The sequence below is a fragment of the Budorcas taxicolor genome, chromosome 2 (genome assembly GCF_023091745.1).
Source record: "Budorcas taxicolor isolate Tak-1 chromosome 2, Takin1.1, whole genome shotgun sequence".
NCBI lineage: Eukaryota > Metazoa > Chordata > Mammalia > Artiodactyla > Bovidae > Budorcas > Budorcas taxicolor.
In genome coordinates this window covers 169,925,510-169,944,844 of record NC_068911.1, presented here as the reverse complement: position 1 = coordinate 169,944,844, position 19,335 = coordinate 169,925,510, and the positions used below count along the sequence as shown (strand labels likewise).

The following is a 19,335-nucleotide window of genomic DNA, read 5'->3' as shown; positions in this document are numbered from 1 at the left end:
CAGGACTGATTTCCTTTAGGATTGACTGGTTGGATCTCCTTGCAGTCCAGGGGACTCTCAAGAGTCTTCTCCAACACCATAGTTCAAAAGAATCAATTTTTCGGTGCTCAGCTTTCTTTATAGTCCAACTCTCACATCCATACATGACTACTGGAAAAACCATAGCCTTGACTAGATGGACCTTTGTTGGCAAAGTTTGAATCATTAAGAACATAAAACAAATCCACAGAGGTATTATCTCTGGTGAAATATAAATCCTGGATTCCCTTCTTCCTATTGTGCTGAATATTCTTTTGCTTTTCAACTGTTTCTTTATCTAATTAACCTTAGCCCTGTCACTCATCTTTTTGCTACTGGACTGTATCAAACCATACATCGTACTTTCACATTTCTTTCATACTTATGCACTATTATCAGTGATCTTCTAATTGCCAAATCCAGTGGAGGTTTTTTGCATTTTTATTCATTTCTCTTTGTTTTATTTGATCCTCCTGTTCATCCTGTCTTTACTGAAACTTCCTTTTTCTTCCCATGATTTCCATAGTAAAGACAACAAAGTAGATTTCGTGTCCCCTGACTCTGGTGACCCCTTTCTGGCCTTTTGTCTCTCTTACCCCAGGTTGCATCTCAGCGTCTTTCTCTGACTCTGTGTCTTCTTGGAAGTGGGTGTGCCCCGAGGTGCTACCAGTGATCCTCTAATTTTGTTATTTTATGCTTTCTCCCCCAGGAGTCTTTTCTACTTTTATGAATTTCCTGTGACTTTTATGACATGGTCCCCAAATCTTTTTCAATCCCTTGCCCCTGCACCTCTAAGTACTTGCCCCATATTGCTGATTCCTGCTCTGACATCACCTCTTTGATATGCTAATGAATCCCTTCTGTTTCACCCAAACCCCTCACTAAGCTGACTGACAGTACTTACTGTCGTAAAAAAAAGTTTGTGCCTTTTGACCTAATATTTCCACTCATGCAAATGTTTCCAAGTTCTAAGGGAAAAAAACCCAGCTATGCACTCTGGAGCCAGGTTTCCTGGATTTAAATTCTACCCTTGCCATTTACTATATGATCCTAGGCAAATTGCTTAACCTCTCTGTGCCTCATTTTCCAGATCTGTCAAATAGGTACTTTAATAGTATAGGTTGATAGATGGATTAAATGAGTTATTATATAAAGTGGTTATAACAATATGATATGTGATAAGCATTGTATAAATATTAGCTGTTACAATAGGGCTTACTTTAGCTTTATTTATTTGTAATAGTTAAAAATAGAACAATCTAGAAGGAATGCTTACATAAAATTTACTAGATCAACTTAATGGAGTATTATATAGCAAAGACCAAATTGTAAAGAGTATGTTAACATGGAAAATGTTTATGATATACTTAAAAGATAGTATTTTTGGATAGTGAGATTGAGGAATGATGTTTTTTCCCCTCTATTATTTAATGTTTATGTAAAAATTAAAATCTCAGGAATGGGATAAAAAGTCCGTCATCTAAATTTGCTTTCAGTGTTACCATCTCTCTCCCAGGTGTGAAATGTGAGTCATCCTCTGACTTTATCCTCCTTTCCCCACAGCCAGTCGCATAATGTTTTTTAGACTCATTTCTTTGTGTTCTCATTACTGATACCATGTCTTCCTAACCTTAAACCTTGATTATTGTGGTCATCTTTTTGACTTATTTCATTTTTGCATTCCATTGTGTTCACCATCGTGGACTCATCTTTCTAAGTTATCATTTTGTACACATCATGGTCCCCTCATAGAAATCCTCATTGCTCTTTGTTCTTTAGAGGTTGAATCCCAAACTCATTAGCTTGGCATTTAAAACCTGCAGCAGGTGGGCTTCCTTGGGGGTCCGGTGTTTAAGAGTCCACCTGCCAATGCAGAGGACGCGGGTTCAGTCCCTCATCTGGGAAGATCCTGCATGCCACAGAGCAACTAAGTCTGTGAGCCACAAATACTGAGCCTGAGCTCTAAAGCCTGTGTTCCGCAATGAGAGATGTCACTGCATTGAGAAAGTCACTGCATTGAGAAGCCTTCGCACTGCAACAAAGAGTAACCCCCGCTCTAGAGGAGGCCTGTGTGAAGCAACAAAGACTTGGACAGCCAAAAATAAATTTAAAAAATAAAATAAAACCTGCTGTGGGGACTTCCCTGGTGGTCCAGTGGCCAAGACTCCGCCCTCCCAATGCAGGGGGTCCAAGTTCAATCCTTAGGAAACTAGATCCTACATGCCACAACTAATAGTTCACATTCCACAACTAAAAACTCCACAGGCCACAGCTAAAGAACCTGCATGCCTGAGTGCATGGGTGGTAAGTTGCTCCCATCATATCTAACTGTTTGTGACCCTATGGACTGTAGACTGCCAGGCTTCTCTGTTCATGGGATTCTCCAGGCAAGAATACTGGAGTGGATTGCCCTGCCCTACTCCAGGGGATCTTCCAGACTAGGAGTGGAACCCCGTCTCTTAGTCTCCTGCGTTGGCATGCGAGTTCTTTATCACTAGCGCCAGCTGGGAAGCCCTGCATGCCACAACGAAGATCAAAAATCCTGCGTGTGCCACTAAGACCCAGTATGGCCAAGTAAGCAAATCTTTAAAGAATAAATATAAAACCTGCAGTGGCCAGCCCCTTCCCTATGTTTTCAATTTTATCTTTTAGCTATTCTCATGAAAAAAACCTTTGGTTCCAGTCAAACTATCTTTTTATAAATCCTCCGCAAATTTCTGCCACCATGCCTTTGCTCACACAGTTACCTTGCATGGCTTTGCCTTTCCCCTTCTCTCTACTATTCATGCCTTACTCTTCCCTTAGTGTCCACCACCTCTTGAGGCCTTGACCCCTTGGATTCTTACTGATTATACTTGCCTCTGTATAACCTATAGTACCAATTGACTATAGCAAGTGCTCTCAGTATGTGCTTTTTGAGACATAGTATCAGTAAGCTAAATAAACATAGCCTGTAACTCTGCAGAATAAGCTTTTAGGTTCTCAAAGATTTTGAACCTCACTACAGTGTAAAGGCAAACGATTCTATGGTGTTCAGGGAAGCTGTGAACTAACTATAGATGAATACAGTTTAACATGTTAGCAAGGAAACAGTCTCTGTTTGAGTCCAGTCTAAATCCATAGGTGTTTATTCTGCTTTTAGATTCTCCTGGGAACTAAAATTCTGAACTGTGGTTCCCTCTGAGATTCCCTTACATGGTAAAAGACACCTAGTTCACAGGTTTGTAAGTATGAAAGAAGGAGAACTCTGACTTGGCCTATAGTATTAACCAGAGATTTGAGTTAAAAGAAAAGAGCAAGTTCATTCATTTAAGGAAGAGCCTATTTCATAGTTCTTTTCCTAGTTGGGAATTTTTAGGGGGTGTACTTTTGCTTTTAAAGGGAATTAAAACCAAATGATTCTGGGTTAATATGAAATTTTAAGTTCTTGTTTAATTTCCCAGCGCCAGCAGAAACTTCAGAAGGAACGTCTCATGAATGACTTCTCTGCAGCCTTAAACAGTTTCCAGGCTGTGCAGAGAAGGGTGTCTGAAAAGGAGAAGGAGAGCATTGCCCGAGCAAGAGCTGGATCTCGTCTTTCTGTGAGTTTATTTCCAAAAGAAGGCCTCTGCAAATTTCAGGATGTTCTTTCCTAAGTTTAAAAAAATTTTTTGACCATTTGTCTTTGCTTACTATCCCTGTGAATAATAAACATGGACATTAGCTGCTATGAAAATGTCAGATTGGTATAACCTTTGTTAAAAAAGTGTACATACAGTCAAAGACTGGAAAGGAATATGCACAAAGATTTACAAAAATGACAGGTAGAATCATGTGTAATTTTCTTTTTTCTCTCTCATTGTCATATTGATCTTATGTTAAAAGCTTTTTAAAAAGAAAGGTTAAATCCGTTTCCTAGAATGTAGAAGGCCAGGTTATTTGGACTAGCCTTCTCTTTGAAAAGAATTAACAGATACTAGATTTTAACAACTCAATGTCTCAAAAATATCGAAGAGCCATGAAAATATTAAGATCAAAGCCTAAGAGAAGGTGTGAACCCAAAGAGATAAGTAGAGCACCGAAAAAAACTACTTTTCCACCGATTACATTTACTGAGGGCAAACGTGAATTCAGTTTTGATGTCCTTATGGCATGAAGTCAAAGTAATGGGTCCATGCAAGATGGATATTGTAAAAGAAGGTGCTTGCAAATTAAACTGGGCCCTAAAAAAAATGAAAAGTAAGCCCTCCTGTTCCTTAGCAGACTGTTAAAAAGATTGCATTAACACTGAGGACGGCAGGAGGGAGGGGAAATCCAGACGGTAAATTATACCACAGAGTAACCTTCAGGCAGATTTGCTGTCCAAATTCATACTACTTGAATGGTCCAAAAGCCTGAAGCTTCTAGAAGTCCTGGTCTGGTTGAGTACCTTCACGCAAACAAAAGCAAATATAAATCGTCTCTGTTCACACATCTTTTATCCTAGCCCCCAAAGAATACTGGCAAATAATTTTTGCAGTGTAATAAACAGCCCAGGGTACACAAAGGATGTAATGGAACAGGAACTTTCCTACCTGACCAGTGGTAGTATGAGTCGGAACAACCACTGGAAAACATTTGGCTGTAACTTCAAAACACCTTATGACCCAGCCATTCTACCCCAGAGAACTTTGTATGTTTGTACAAAGATATAAGTACAGGAGTGTTCATAGCAACGTTCAATCAGAAACATTCCAATGTCAATTAACAATAGAAGAGATAAATACGTGGTGGTACTATAATATATTACAACAGAGAAAATGAACCACAGTTATATTTAGCATCAGGGATGGATCTGGCGTATCTAATCTGATCCAATCAAAGCATGAAAGAATACAAACATTATAATTCCATTCATGTAAAATTCAAAATCAGATAAAATATTAAATATTGATATATATCAATATTTTAAAAATACAAGAAAATGGTGGCCAAAAAGTCGGGATAATGGTTACTGTGGAGGAGAGGGAGGTGGTGGTTATTGGAGAAGAGCACAGAGGTAGGCTTTAGGACACAAGCAGTGTTTCGTTTCTTGATCTGGGGAGAGAGTGAAAACTAATAATAATTTAAAAAACCCCACTGTATTCCTCTGGGTGGGTAGAATTTTGAAATTTTCTTTATGTTGCTTAACTTTTTGATTACTGTTATAAAAAAGGGAATTTTTTAAAAAATAGATTGCTCTTTTAACTTTTTTTCTTAGTTGTTAAATTACAAAAGTAATGTATCATTAGACTGATTTTTGAAGTCAGTTTGTCACTTTAGAACCCGATATGCTTTAAAGGTCTATTTTTAAAAGAAATCTCTACAAGTTCTGAAAATGTGTTTGCTTGCACGTTTTCCATTCTTTCCCTTAACGCACCTCTCTCCAAATTTAAAAATGTTATCACTGTTATTAGTTTTTATTCCTTTCTCCTACCATGTTCTTTCCATCCTACTTAGTATAGTTTTGACTCTGAACCCAAAGTGGAGTGCAGATTGGCTTTTGACTATTTCACACCCATTCCCAGTCAAGACAGATTGCCAGAGCCCTGGGTCATCTTATAGATCCTATCAGAGCCAAAGGATGTTGCTTCTTTATACTGTAGCTAAAGGAGGTCATTGTGTGTATGTGAGTGTGTGTGTGTGTGTGTGTGTGTGTCTGTGTCTGTGACATGTTTGTGAATAACAGCAGCAATAATGCCATCTACTTTCTAGGCGGAGGAGAGGCAGAGAGAGGAACAGCTCGTCTCCTTTGACAGGTAAAGGAATTGTTCTAAGGTAGATAGTTGAGATGGGATTTTATACTTTATACTTCCTTTTAATTTTAAAAATCAGTGAGAAAAAAGGAGGAAAAATAAAGGGACCCCTGGGGTCAGTTCAGTTCAGTCGTTCAGTTGTGTCTGACTCTGTGACCTGATGGACTGCAGCACGCCTGGCTTCCCTGTCCATCACCAACTCCCAGAGCTTGCTCAGACTCATGTCCATCGAGTTGATGATGCCATCCAACCATCTCATCCTCTGTCATCCCCTTCTCCTGCCTTCAGTCTTTCCCAGCATCAGGGTCTTTTCCAGTGAGTCAGTTCTTCGCATCAGGTGGCCAAAGTATTGGAGCTTCAGCTTCAGCATCAGTCCTTCCAAAGAATATTCAGGACTGATTTCCTTTAAGATTGACTGGTTTGATCTCCTTGCAGTCCAAGGGACTCTCAAGAGCCCTGGGGTAGGTAATTTATAATCCATCAAATTAAAAAAAGTCAAAACAGTGGGCTTTTCCATGATCTTTGAATTATGAAAGGGATAATTTCAAAGTGAATAAAAAACTTTCAAGAAATCTCTAATGTCTGTGTGTTGAGGAGAGGGTTTGGCTCAAGAGGAATAAATAGAAACCCCCAAAACCTACAATTTAGGAGGGCTGAGATTTTACCTATAATTCGGATATTAGTTCTTCAAAGTTCCTGGGTTTCTGTTTACTCATCCCTAAAATGGAGGCAACCCTAGAAAAAGCAAATGATTTGTATCTACAAGACATCTCCTTCCTCCTCCAAACTGAATTAACTAATTCCATAGAGATGTATTGATGGTACTAGTTCAGAACATAAAGTGTTTTGTCACAGGTGTGCATCTATCTTGCCACCCCTATACTCTGAGTGCCTCAGAGGCCTGGAGTGCCCTCTCACTCAGTTTTATATCTCCAGCACGTGGAGAAAGTTCTCTAAGTATTGTGGAGATGACATGTGATTTATGTGTACTACTGGAAAGGTACATTTAATGCTGAATTTTCAAAGTGCCATGTCTCATAAGTCATATGCTTTTCTTCTAAATATGGTACCAGAAAAGAAGAGTTGTAACATTTCATCAGCTTTTTCACTTTGCTTTTCTGTTAAGAGACATTTAATAGCCTCAAAGAAATCCTTGAAAACCAGGAGATATGATTCTGTCAGACTAATTGGTGAGGCACTGACAGGTCACTTAACCTGCTCTTCTCTACCCATTTAGTACCTGAGATGCCAACACAGCTTGCACTTTGAGAGTGTCCTGGGAGAGAATGGGCCAGAGATTTCAAATCTCTGCCCGCTTCTTGTCTAGCAACTTTATAGAGTGTATCCCTGGATGGAAACAGCAAGGAGTCCCATCCCTTGTAATTCTGCCTCCTCTTAGTTTTGCCCATGAAAGCTGAGACTTGGTTTTCTTGGTGTTACCAGTTCTTTGCCTCTGGATGTGAAGAATGTAACCCCCAGGGACTTGTATTGTTACCAGAGGAGTTGGAGGCCTGGTACCGTCTTTGGACAGGCTCTGCTGACAGCAGAGATGATATGTCTTAGGTACACCTTTGTGGGGAGGAATCAGCCCATGTGCTTGTCTCCCTGCAGCCATGAGGAGTGGAACCAGATGCAGAGACAGGAGGATGAGGTGGCCATCACCGAACAGGACCTGGAGCTTATTAAAGAGAGGGAGACAGCAATTCGGCAGCTGGAGGTGAGGGCCAGGTCATGTTTTTTGTTTGACTCAGTGTATCTGCAATCTGGTTTTTCTCTCAGTGATTATGAAAAAGGATGAAATGAGTTGTACAGTTTGCATATTATGTGTCAGTGTAATCATGGTGAATTTGACCTACTCTTATGACCATATCAGGATTCCCTGGTACCTCAGCTGGTAAAGAATCCACTTGCAATGTAGGAGACCCTGGTTTGATTCCTGGGTTGGGAAGATCCGCTGGAGAAGGGATAGGCTACCCTTTCCAGTCCTCTTGGGCTTCACTGATGGCTCAGCTGGTAAAGAATCCGTCTGCAATGCGGGAGACCTAGGTTCAATCCCTGGGTTGGGAAGATCCCCTGGAGAAGGGAATGGCTACCCATTCTAGTATTCTGGCCTGGAGAATCAGGCCACAAAGAGGATTCAGGGTCACAAAGAGTTGGACATGACTGAGCAACTTTCACACTTCACTAGGATGGTACTGGTCATAGTGCCTGAGGACACCTGGACCCCCTCTTCAGTCACCATGTTTTATAAGGTCTCCATGAGAATACCCATGGAGAACAGAACAAGGCCAACAAATATTTTATTAAGACCTTGTCCCCAAACCTCAGTGCCAGTCTTTAGGTTCGGTGGGGCTCTACGGAGAGCCCTTTGCTTAGTCTGAATAACCCAGAGTAAAGACAGGCCAAAAAGTTTGCTCCATTTTTGTGCATCTGAAAGTCCAATCACAAATTTTGGGTATCCCATCTGTGAGTCAGAGAAACAGGAACAATTTTTGAGGTGAGGGTTGAGAGAGAAGTCTCAAGGCCTTTCTTACCTGAGTTTCCAACTTTAATTTTTTGCATGATGACCAGTAAAATATCCTTAAACCTGAGTACTTTTCTCCATGGAGATGGAAGACTGCCATCTTGCGGCAGTGCGGGGAGGAGGGTTGTAGAGAGGAGAAACTTTGATCTCCTCCTTGACCTTCATCTGTGGCAGTGGTTCTGAACCCTGACTGTACTTTTAGAATCACTTGGAGATTTTTTTTTTTTTAATGCCCCACCTCTTCTCATCCACCCACCAATTACTAGTTTGAACTGCATGTGATTTTCTTATTTTTTTGTAGGTTAAAAATGGACAAACATCCACAGGAAGCCCTGGGTGAGGGCATTTTTTATCTTACAAACTTCCCAGGTGATTACAAAGTGCAGTCAAGGTTGAGACACACTGCCCTAGAGCCCTCTGTTTTTTTTTCTTGATACTTTTTTTTTTTTAAATTTTTTTTATTGAAGGATAATTGCTTTACAGAATTTTGTTGTTGCCCTCTGTTTTTTGATGAAACAGTTCATCCTTGTGCTCGTATTTAGTCATGTCTGACTCTTTGTGACCCCATGGACCGTAGCTTGCCAGACTCCTCTGTCCAAGGGAATCTCCAAGCAAGAATACTGGAGTGGGTTGCCATTTCCTACTCTATGGGATCTTCCCAACCCAGGGATTGAACACATACCTCCTGTGTCTCCTGTATTACAGGTGGATTCTTTACCGGCTGAGCCATCAGGGAAAGCCTGAAGTTTGACTTCAAAGATGTCATGTGTTTTCTTTTTCATCTATTGCTACTAGTCATCTAATTGATTCTCTAACATGAGAAATCCCATCCAGCCGAGAGTAGAATGAGATGTGTGGAGCTGAGGAGAGGAGTGTCATGGGCACTTCACGTTCAACAGAATCAAGGTCTAATTCCTTAGCTGTTGCACTTTCGTGTCCAGTCATTTCCTGCATCTAACATGCAAACCCTGCTCTAACAGTGCAGCAACACACTCCGGTGTGCTTCTCTTCTACTCCCACTCTATCCTTCCCACACTCTGGTCACCAAATATGTGTTTTTTCCCCCCACATCAAGCAATTCTGCCACATCATCAAGATACGCTACAGTGCAACTTAGTTCTAATACTGTCTTCCTGGAGTTAGCCTCAGATCCCACAGATTGAAGGTTCAGTCCCACAAGACTGACCCCTGTTTCTGCGACTTCAGGTGCCAGTCGCAAATCCAGGTTGTCACCTGTGCTTCTGACCAACAGGTTGGAAATTGGAAGTTCTCATGATCCCCTCCTTGGGTTTGATTAATTAGCTGGAGCAGCTCACAGAACTCAAGAAAACAGTTTACTCATTAGGTTACTGGTTTATTATAAGAGGATACAGCTCAGGAAGAGCCAGACGGAAGAGATGCATAGGGCAAAGTATATGGCCAGGGGTACATGGCTTCCATGGGGCTTCTCCAGTGGCGCAGTGGCAAAGAATCCGCCTGCAGTGCAGGAGATTCAGGAGACATGGGTTCTATCCCTGGGTCAGGAAGATCCCCTGGAGGAGGACATGGCAACCCACTCCAGTATTCTTGCCTGGAGAATCCCATGCACAGAGGAGCCTGATGGGCTATAGTCCATAGGGTTGCAAAGAGTCAGACATGACTGAAATGATTGAGCATGCACGCGTGCATGGCTTCCATGCCCTCTCCAGGCCTACTACACTCCCCATATCTCCATGTGTTCACTAACCAAGAAGCTCTCTGAACTTCTGGTTACATGAGCATGATTAATTAAATAATTGGCCTTTGGTGATTGATCTAACCTTGAGCCCTCCACCCCTCCCCAGAGGTTGGAACTGGGGCTGAAAGTTCCAATCAACTAAACACCAGGTTGGTTCCCCTGGCAACTAGCCCCCATCCTGAGGGGTTTTTACAAAAGCCAAGCTATTAACATACTCAGGAGTGATTGAAAGGGTTTGTTTTGAATTAAAAAGGACATCTTTATCTCTTTTATCACTTAGAAAAAAATTTTAGGAGCTCTGTGCTCCGATTGAGACAAAGATCAAATACATATTTCTTATTATGAATCATAATATCACATCCATGTTATAGCCAAACTGGGCTGTTTGTTCTTTAACCAAGTTACCTTTCTATGTATATGGCTTCTTAAGTCCTGCCTCTTCTGCCATAGTCTTCCTTCTCTGCTTGAGGTAAATGCTATACCACTTATTAGTCATTTACCATATAATACCCTTTCTTTTAAGTGCTGCACTCAATAATGTCAGCAAATTTGGAAAACTCAGCAGTGGCCACAGGACTGGAAAAGGTCAGTTTTCATTCCAATCCCAAAGAAAGACAATGCCAAAGAATGGTCAGACTACTGCACAATTGCACTCATCTCACATTCTAGTAAAGTAATGCTCAAAACTCTCCAAGCCAGGCTTCAGCAATACGTGAACCGTGAACTTCCTGATGTTCAAGCTGGTTTTAGAAAAGGCAGAGGAACCAGAGATCAAATTGCCAACATCCTCTGGATCATTGAAAAAGCAAGAGAGTTCCAGAAAAACATCTATTTCTGCTTTATTGCGGAGAAGGCAATGGTACCCCACTCCAGTACTCTTGTCTGGAAAATCCCATGGACGGAGGAGCCTGGTAGGCTGCAGTCCATGGGGTCGCTAAGAGTCAGACACGACTGAGCGACTTCACTTTCACTTTTCACTTTCATGCATTGGAGAAGGAAATGGCAACCTACTCCAGTGTTCTTGCCTGGAGAATCCCAGGGACAGGGGAGCCTGGTGGGCTGCTGTCTATGGGGTCGCACAGAGTCGGACACGACTGAAGCGACTTAGCAGCAGCAGCAGCAGCAGCTGTTTTATTGACTATGCCAAAGCCTTTGACTGTGTGGATCACAATAAACTGTAGAAAATTTTGAAAGAGACGGGAATACCAGACCACCTGACCGGCATCTTGAGAAACCTATATGCAGGTCAGGAAGCAACAGTTAGAACTGGACATGGAACAACAGACTGGTTCCAAATAGGAAAAGGAGTACATCAAGGCTGTATATTGTCACCATGCTTATTTAACTACTATGCAGAGTACATCATGAGAAACGCTGGGCTGGAAGAAGCACAAACTGGAATCAAGATTGCCGGGAGAAATATCAATAACCTGAGATATGCAGATGACATCACCCTTATGGCAGAAAGTGAAGAGAAACTAAAAAGCCTCTTGATGAAAGTGAAAGAGGAGAGCGAAAAAGTTGGCTTAAAGCTCAACATTCAGAAAATGAAGATCATGGCATCCGGTCCCATCACTTCATGGGAAATAGATGGGGAAACAGTGGAAACAGTGTCAGACTTTATTTTTTGGGGCTCCAAAATCACTGCAGATGGTGACTGCAGCCATGAAATTAAAAGACGCTTACTCCTTGGAAGAAAAGTTATGACCAACCTAGACAGCATATTCAAAAGCAGAGACATTACTTTACCGACTAAGGTCCATCTAGTCAAGGCTATGATTTTTCCAGTAGTCATGTAGGGATGTGAGAGTTGGACTGTGAAGAAGGCTGAGCACCGAAGAATTGATGCGTTTGAACTGTGGTGTTGGAGAAGACTCTTGAGAGTCCCTTGGACTGCAAGGAGATCCAACCAGTCCATTCTGAAGGAGATCAGCCCTGGGATTTCTTTGGAAGGAATGATGCTAAAGCTGAAGCTCCAGTACTTTGGTCACCTCATGTGAAGAGTTGACTCATTGGAAAAGACTCTGATGCTGGGAGGGATTGGGGGCAGGGGGAGAAGGGGACGACAGAGGATGAGATGGCTGGATGGCATCACAGACTCGATGGACGTGAGTCTGAGTGAACTCCGGGAGTTGGTGATGGACAGGGAGGCCTGGCGTGCTGCAATTCATGGGGTCGCAAAGAGTCAGACACGACTGAGCAACTGAACTAAACTGAACTGGACTGAAGAACTTTTTATCTAGTACTTCTGAAAATGCTATGAGATGGGTACTGTCATTGTCTACATTTTAGTAGGGAGGTCCAAAGAAGTTCTTAATTTAGGGTTGAACAAGACTGTGGAGGGTTAACAGTCCTCTATAACTGATAGTCAGGCTCCAAGAGACTGTGCTTCTAATTACCTACCAGCATAGTACTCTGCATACAGAAGTCACTTAGTAAGTGTTAATAATTAACTTTATTTTCATTTTCTGTTTATAAAGAAAGCATGATTTATAAGCTTTAAAAACACATGTGTTATGTTAATAGCCAGAACTTTAGGTAAGTAGAGGAAATGAATCTTCCAACATGTTACTTAATATTGGTTAATTTTTGTGTGTGTGTGTTCCTTAGGCTGATATTTTGGATGTCAATCAGATATTTAAAGATTTGGCCATGATGATCCATGACCAGGGTGATATCATTGGTATGTATTATTGATACCTTTAACATAAAGGTGAGTGGATAGTTTTTGTATGCAAAGAAGTCAGTAAGCTGTGTCTTAGGAATCTAGGAATACCATTTAAAAATCACTAAATTCATTTTCTTAGCAATTTTCTTACCTTGTCAAATGTGGAAATTAAAATAAGGCTTCCATGAATAGCCTATTCACTTGCCGTAGCCTCATGTTAAGTCTTTGGCTATTTAGAGAAATAGCTGTCAGCTTCTCAGTTTTTATCTCCAGAAACTTGCACAGCTATGGGATTTGAAACCCTTTTTTAAAAAAACTTTTTATTTGGAAATAATTTCAAGTTCACAAAAAGTTGCAAAAATGAAAATAACAAGGAACTCCTTTATAAGCTTTACTTAGATTTACTTCTTGTTAACATTCTACCCCATTTGCTTTTTATTTGCACTCTTTCTATGTATTTACCTGATTTTTTTCTGAACTGTTTGTGGATGATTTGCATACTTCATAACCCTCTACCTCTAAACAATTCTTCAGTGTTTTTTCCAAAGAAGAGGGCTGTTCTCTTATGGGGCTGGTAACTTTTGATCTCATGGCTGGATAGTTGGAGTGATGGTGGAACAGGACCCTTAGCATCAGAATGCTCTTCAGTTTGCAGTCTTGAAACATCCGACTGTGGTAAAACATCCTCTGCCCTTCTCTTTTGCAGACAGCATAGAAGCCAACGTGGAAAGCTCAGAGGTGCATGTAGAAAGAGCCACTGACCAGCTACAGCGAGCTGCTTACTATCAGGTAAAAGCAGGTACAAAAGAAAGTCACTCTGCTGTAGACTCTAGGGGCCATCAGAGTCACTGACACATGGAGAACAGCTGCAGCCATCTGTTTGGTCTTAAGCTGGAGGCAGGCAGTCGTAATTGCCATCCCAGCCCCATTTTTAGTATTTTCCTTTGCAGAGAGATCTACAAAAAAGGCATCAAACTTTGAATAAACTGACATAAAAGCCTCTTAGCTACAAAGCTATCCCCATAAGCTAGCATGATACCTAATTTGGGGTAAGGCTAATTTTCTAACCTAAACAGATGAAATTTGTTTCAGTTAGGATAGTAATAGGTACAAAGTAGGACTTTGCAGATAATTTATGTTGACTGTTGCCACAGAAAATGGACAGAGGCTCAACTTGGACTGCTGTTTATGTATGAATTAGTTGGCTTATCATATGAGGGTTATTTTGCTGTGAACAAATAGGGGTTAATTGTTCTACTTTCTGTAAAGTGGTATTTTTCTACATATTATTTGAAACTCTGATTTTACGAACTTTATCTGGGTCTTCACCTCAGTTTACACATGTTGTGAATGAGGTCCTTCTCATTTCTCCTCAACCTGGTGTTGCATGGGTTTTTAGAAACAAATAGCATTTAGTCATTTACCATGTTCCTAAGATAATTGTACTTCCCCTGGGACTGTTCTTAAAGAAATTGTATTTAATAGTAGTTTCCTTTTAAAAAGTGAGTGATAACTTTAATATCCAACAGTAAAGAACAGTCAAGTAAATTATCTATATCCACTTCATGTTATTTTATGTGGGAATTAAAAGATGTTTATGAAAAGTTTATAATATCACAAATTTTATTCTAAAATATTGAGTGAGAAAACCATCAGACATGATACAGTATGGTCCCAATTTTGTCAGATAAATGTGCCTGGATAAAAGATCAGAAGGAAATACAATTAAAATGTCAGCTGTTTTATCTGTGGGTGATTATTTTCTCTTCTGCTTGTCTGTATTTTTTACAGTGAACATAAAATTTTATAACAGGTATAAAACCTTTATTCAAATATACATGTACAAATAACTTTTTTTATGGCAAATAACACCTTGCAACATAAACAGTTCCTTTGCAAAACTGTATTTGGGAGCATTGAATGAGGACTTGCACTGCTGTCTAGCACTGGTACCTTGAGATTTTTGAGAAGGTGTCTGCATAATCATACACAGTTTAATTTTGCATTACCAGGAGGCCGACTGATGAAGCACTCCTGGAGTTTTATAAACTTTTTTTACTTGTTTCATGAGTATCTTCTTTACATATTTCTCTCCTCAGAAAAAATCTCGCAAGAAGATCTGTATCCTGGTGCTTGTCCTGTCAGTGATTATTGTAATCTTGGGATTTATTTTGTGGCTAGTTAATAAATGAAGTGATTGCCTCCAGCCTTCTCCCGCTGAGCTGTTTTCAAGGGCAAGTGCTTGTTGGAGTCTTGCCAGAACAAACTGATCATACGAAGAGAGAATACACCAGAATGTCTTGTAATAATTTAGTTAGAAACTACCTACTAACTAGTCCTTGGAATTAGTGACCTATGGAGACAGTATTTATCAATTTGTGTATACATTTTATTGATTCCTCAAATTAAGAATTAATTTATGTGGATTTTCTTTTCTCTTGTATTCTGATTGCTCATCATCCCAAGTGTTTACTTAAAATTCCATTCTAAGATATTCTTGTTTCAGTAGGCTAACACTACAGTCTTGTAATATTGTCTTTTTATGTATATACAAGATTTACCTTTTTACTAGCAACTGAGATAGAATTACTTTCGGTCACCCAGCACATTGGAGTTTGTCAGAAACTGTATAATAAGCCAGCAATTTTTATTATTTAACATTTTAATTTGAATTTCTAAGAAGCCTGTTCCCTATATGCTTTGAAAAATTTTGGCAATGTATTTAACTAGAGAGTAAAAAATTGCACATGTGATCCAGATTAAATGAGAAGTAATGATCTGAGCTGGCCAGCTATTGGGGAATATGTGTTAATCTGGGTTTAAAGTTTATTACTTGTTCGTGTCATTGACTGCAGTTCATCCATATATATGCTAAACCATCTTGTCCACTTTTTGAAGAGGTTGATTGAATCAACATTACGATGCTCTGTGGCGTTCCTCTCCCACCTGTCTGTATAGAATGGGAGAATTAGACAAAGCATGCTTTTGGAAAGCAAACAGGAATTGTTTGGAATGATTTAATCTTCTGTTGTTGTTGCTCAGTTGTGGTTCTACATTCCTGGTAAATGATGACTGTTGCCATCAAAAGGCTGCCCCCTACCCTAATAAGGTTTGCTGGGCATTTGGTGGCAGGGAAATTTTAAAAGCTAGACTCAAGTTGGTTTAAAATTTAGAATTTAGTCCTGTGAACTGGCAAGAAAACAAAGAAAAGGTACTTTTTTTGTAAATAATATTGGTTTGGAATAGTGATGTTAGAATTATCCTAATTTATGAACAAGAGGTTAATCTCTCCATGCATAGTTTTAGACCAAAAAAAATGTTTCAATAAAAGATTGCTGTCTTGTAATATAAATGTTGTCCACTCCCCTTTTTCACAGGTTTAGGGAAGTTACAGGGGAAGTAATTTTTTTAGGTTCTCAATAAATGTGAATTGGGCCAACAATTTCAGTTCATCCTTTAGTGAATTAGAGGATTTGGCTAGGTATATTTATATTTACTTCTTCCATTCCTTTTAATGTTCCTTAATCTTCTTTTCCTAAAATAATGTGAACAGCAGGGAAACAAGGGCTAAATACTTAAGTTTCTTTGCACTCTTGCATCATTTCACCCTCATAATACAAATAAACATTTTAAAACCTTCTATTATAAGTTTCTATGCGTTAACATCCTAATGCAGTAGATATCAGATGATGTGCTGTCCAGAGAAAAACTGAGACCTGCAAGAAAACTGGAGATCAGGTGAGGATTGGTTTGGGGGTGGAAGAGGCCCTTTCCCTGAAGAACAGAATAGAGCTGTTGGGGTGTCACAGAGGCCCAGGCAGCAGCTTCAGAGATAATTCATTGGTTCTACAATCACTGCCCCTTCAGCTCTAAATTATACTTGGACCTGAATACATCATTTATAATACTCCAGGCAAGAAAAAAAAGGCTTGATTTTAAAAAACAAAACAAAACACTTTTCAGTTTGGGTTAAATGAAGCCACCATAGTTCTGTTCTATTATACTATATAATCCCATGGTGGTGTGGTAATAGTAATCATGGGCCGCAAATATGACCTTGGCCTAGAATTGCAATGGCCTAGAACTTGTAATAGTTACCAAGAGGTTCTGCTAAATGGGCCTAACAAACCTGTTCACAGAATTATCCTTACCTGTGCTTTGCCCACCTTGAGGGCACCATGGTTTAGGGCAGTGATATTCTTAACTATGTCTTCACATTAGAAACAAAAAAATACTGATATCTTGGTACCCCTACCACAAGATTCTAATTTAGTTAGTGGGGGTTATAGCTTGGATATAGGGACTTTTAAAGCTCCAGATAATTCTCAGGTATAACCATGGTTGAAAACCATTGGTTTGGAGGTCAAAAACTAGACTGGGGTACAGAAGGCCTGGAGAATCTTAACTCTCTTATTTACTCACTATAGGTATTTGAACAAGTTACTTAACCCATAGGCCCCAAGTGTCCTCAGTTGCTCTTTTATAGCTTTAAATTCTCTGATTATAAGGATCACAAGGGTTTAGTCTGAACATACAAATTCTGTTTGTCTCTTTATTCCTTTTCTTTTCTCTTTCTCCCTTTCTCCTTTCTTTATGGAAAGTTTTCTCTTCAAGTGAATTAAAACTGTAGTACTGTAGTATAGGGTAGACTAGAAGTGTCATGCGGGCCACTTCCTCTGTGAATATTCAAGAACAGGAACTTGTTAGCTGCTAAATCTGTGCTCCCTGAACAGGTTTTGTTTTGTTAAGGAGTGGAGATACACTCCCTTGTACCACTAGCAAAAATGTCAAAATGAAATTATGCTTCAGTCAGTGCAAATTAAAACACCTTGAGCCTTCTCCCTTCAGTTTTTGGTTTTTTTGTGGGTTTTTTTTTTTTTTTCCCCCTTCTGTTCAGAGGCAGTTCTCAGTCATGGGAGTGAAACTTACTTTTGGTCACTAAATGCAGACCAGAACTCAACTCAGTGTTAGACAGAACTCAATTCTATCATGTTTCTAGGAGTGGGAATCACCTGCTTCCTCCCTGCTTTTCTAAGCATGTTTAGGGTATCCCTAGGTTTCAAAGAATTTTTCAGTATTGCTTTCCAGCACTATGAATTACAACTACTTCAGAATCTCCACCTTGCCAGGGAATAGCTTGAAAGATTTTGATTCTAACTCTTTCTGCTTTTAGGTCAACTGAGGAGTTCTTTTGAATCCTTATCCAAAATGAAATTTGATTGACAAAATAGTACTTCATTTTTAAGAGATAAACTTGAAATGATAGAATTTTTAATGTGGGACTCTGATTGAGGACCAATTTTTTACAGTCCGTGAAGAAATGAGAAAAATAATGTTAGTGGGCTTTTTAAAGTGCCATCTTTGAGCTAATGGCTTCCTCACTTTTTAAAAAGATTATGAAAATGAAAAGGTGGTGATGTTAGGTCACAGTCTTCATTTAAAATCTCCTTAGTTGGCAAAATAAAAGTTGATGCCACTGTAGTATCTTCTTTTTCCCCTAGTCCATGACATCTCTAATGTTTGAATCACTCATCTAGACTAGCCCCATCGCTTTACAGCTGAAGAAGCTGAGGCCAAGGATGGTGGTCTACTGTAGGAATTTAAAGGCTTGTGGAAGTGCTCTCATTGGTCATTTGTGGGGTGATATTAAAGCCCTTACTACAAACAATTCACTATGTTAAACGTTTTACATTTATCATCTTATAGCCACAAAACCATTGAAGAGATGTATTTTTCTTGTCCTCTTTTTATGGATTAGGAAACTGAGGCATAGTAAGTGACCTGGCCAAGGGCACACAGTTTAGGAGCAGTGGAGTCAGGCTTTGATCTCAAGCACACAGACTTCAAAACCATACCTTTAGACCTATGCACTGTCTCCGTTCATCACTAATACAAACTGTCGTTCCACCACCTCTTTCATAAAGCTTTAACAATCCAGAGTAATGGCAATTTCTATTCACTTTTCATGAACATCTTTTCTTCAGTTCAGTTCAGTCGCTGTTATGTCCAACTCTTTGCGACCGCATGAATCGCAGCACGCCAGGCCTCCCTCACATCCATACATGACCACAGGAAAAACTAGGCTAGATGGACCTTAGCACCTTGTCAATTTTTTGTTCACCACCCGGCTAAATGAAGTTTCCTGATGTATCTACCATCTGTATACAAACATTTGTTTTTCAGTGTCTCCATCTGATCATTCATATCAAAGATGTTCTAAGGAAGTTTTTTTAATATCAATATATTCCTTATATCTTTAGATTCTATTCTAAAGTCTCAAAGTCTAAGAAACTAATCTTTTTTGAGATACCAAAATCCATTGGCAGCTAGTCCAGCAGTCTTTACATTTCAAAAGGTTCACCTCCTAGACTGCTGTCCTCTAGTTTGCATATCTGTACTGACATCATTGGTACCCAAACAAAGAGCATTTTGCTTTGTAAGGCCTAGGTAAGTGTGCCATTACATTACATCTGCGGTCAGTGTGAATATTAGCTGTGCTGAAAACAGGGGAAATGGCCAAGGAATAAAGAATTATAAGGGTAAGAATATATTTTAGGTTTCTTGGGTGTATATTCAGCATTATAAGGGATTAAATAATGGACCACCCGTGGAAGCTGAGAAATTGAAAGACAAAGCTGACATGTTATTAAGGTCA

General features: G+C 39.7%; 1 protein-coding gene across 1 annotated transcript in view; it reads left to right on the top strand.

Moving 5' to 3' along the window:
- The window catches only part of STX12 (syntaxin 12), a 35,970-nt gene extending 19,952 nt beyond the window's left edge, over positions 1–16,018 (top strand). The window contains exons 4-9 of the mRNA XM_052663708.1: positions 3,462–3,599; positions 5,731–5,774; positions 7,383–7,488; positions 12,623–12,695; positions 13,387–13,469; positions 14,780–16,018. Of these exons, the coding sequence (XP_052519668.1) occupies positions 3,462–3,599; positions 5,731–5,774; positions 7,383–7,488; positions 12,623–12,695; positions 13,387–13,469; positions 14,780–14,872 (537 nt within the window). The 3' untranslated portion in view covers positions 14,873–16,018. The remainder of the gene's footprint in view (positions 1–3,461; positions 3,600–5,730; positions 5,775–7,382; positions 7,489–12,622; positions 12,696–13,386; positions 13,470–14,779) is intronic.
- The last annotated feature ends 3,317 nt before the right edge of the window (positions 16,019–19,335 follow it).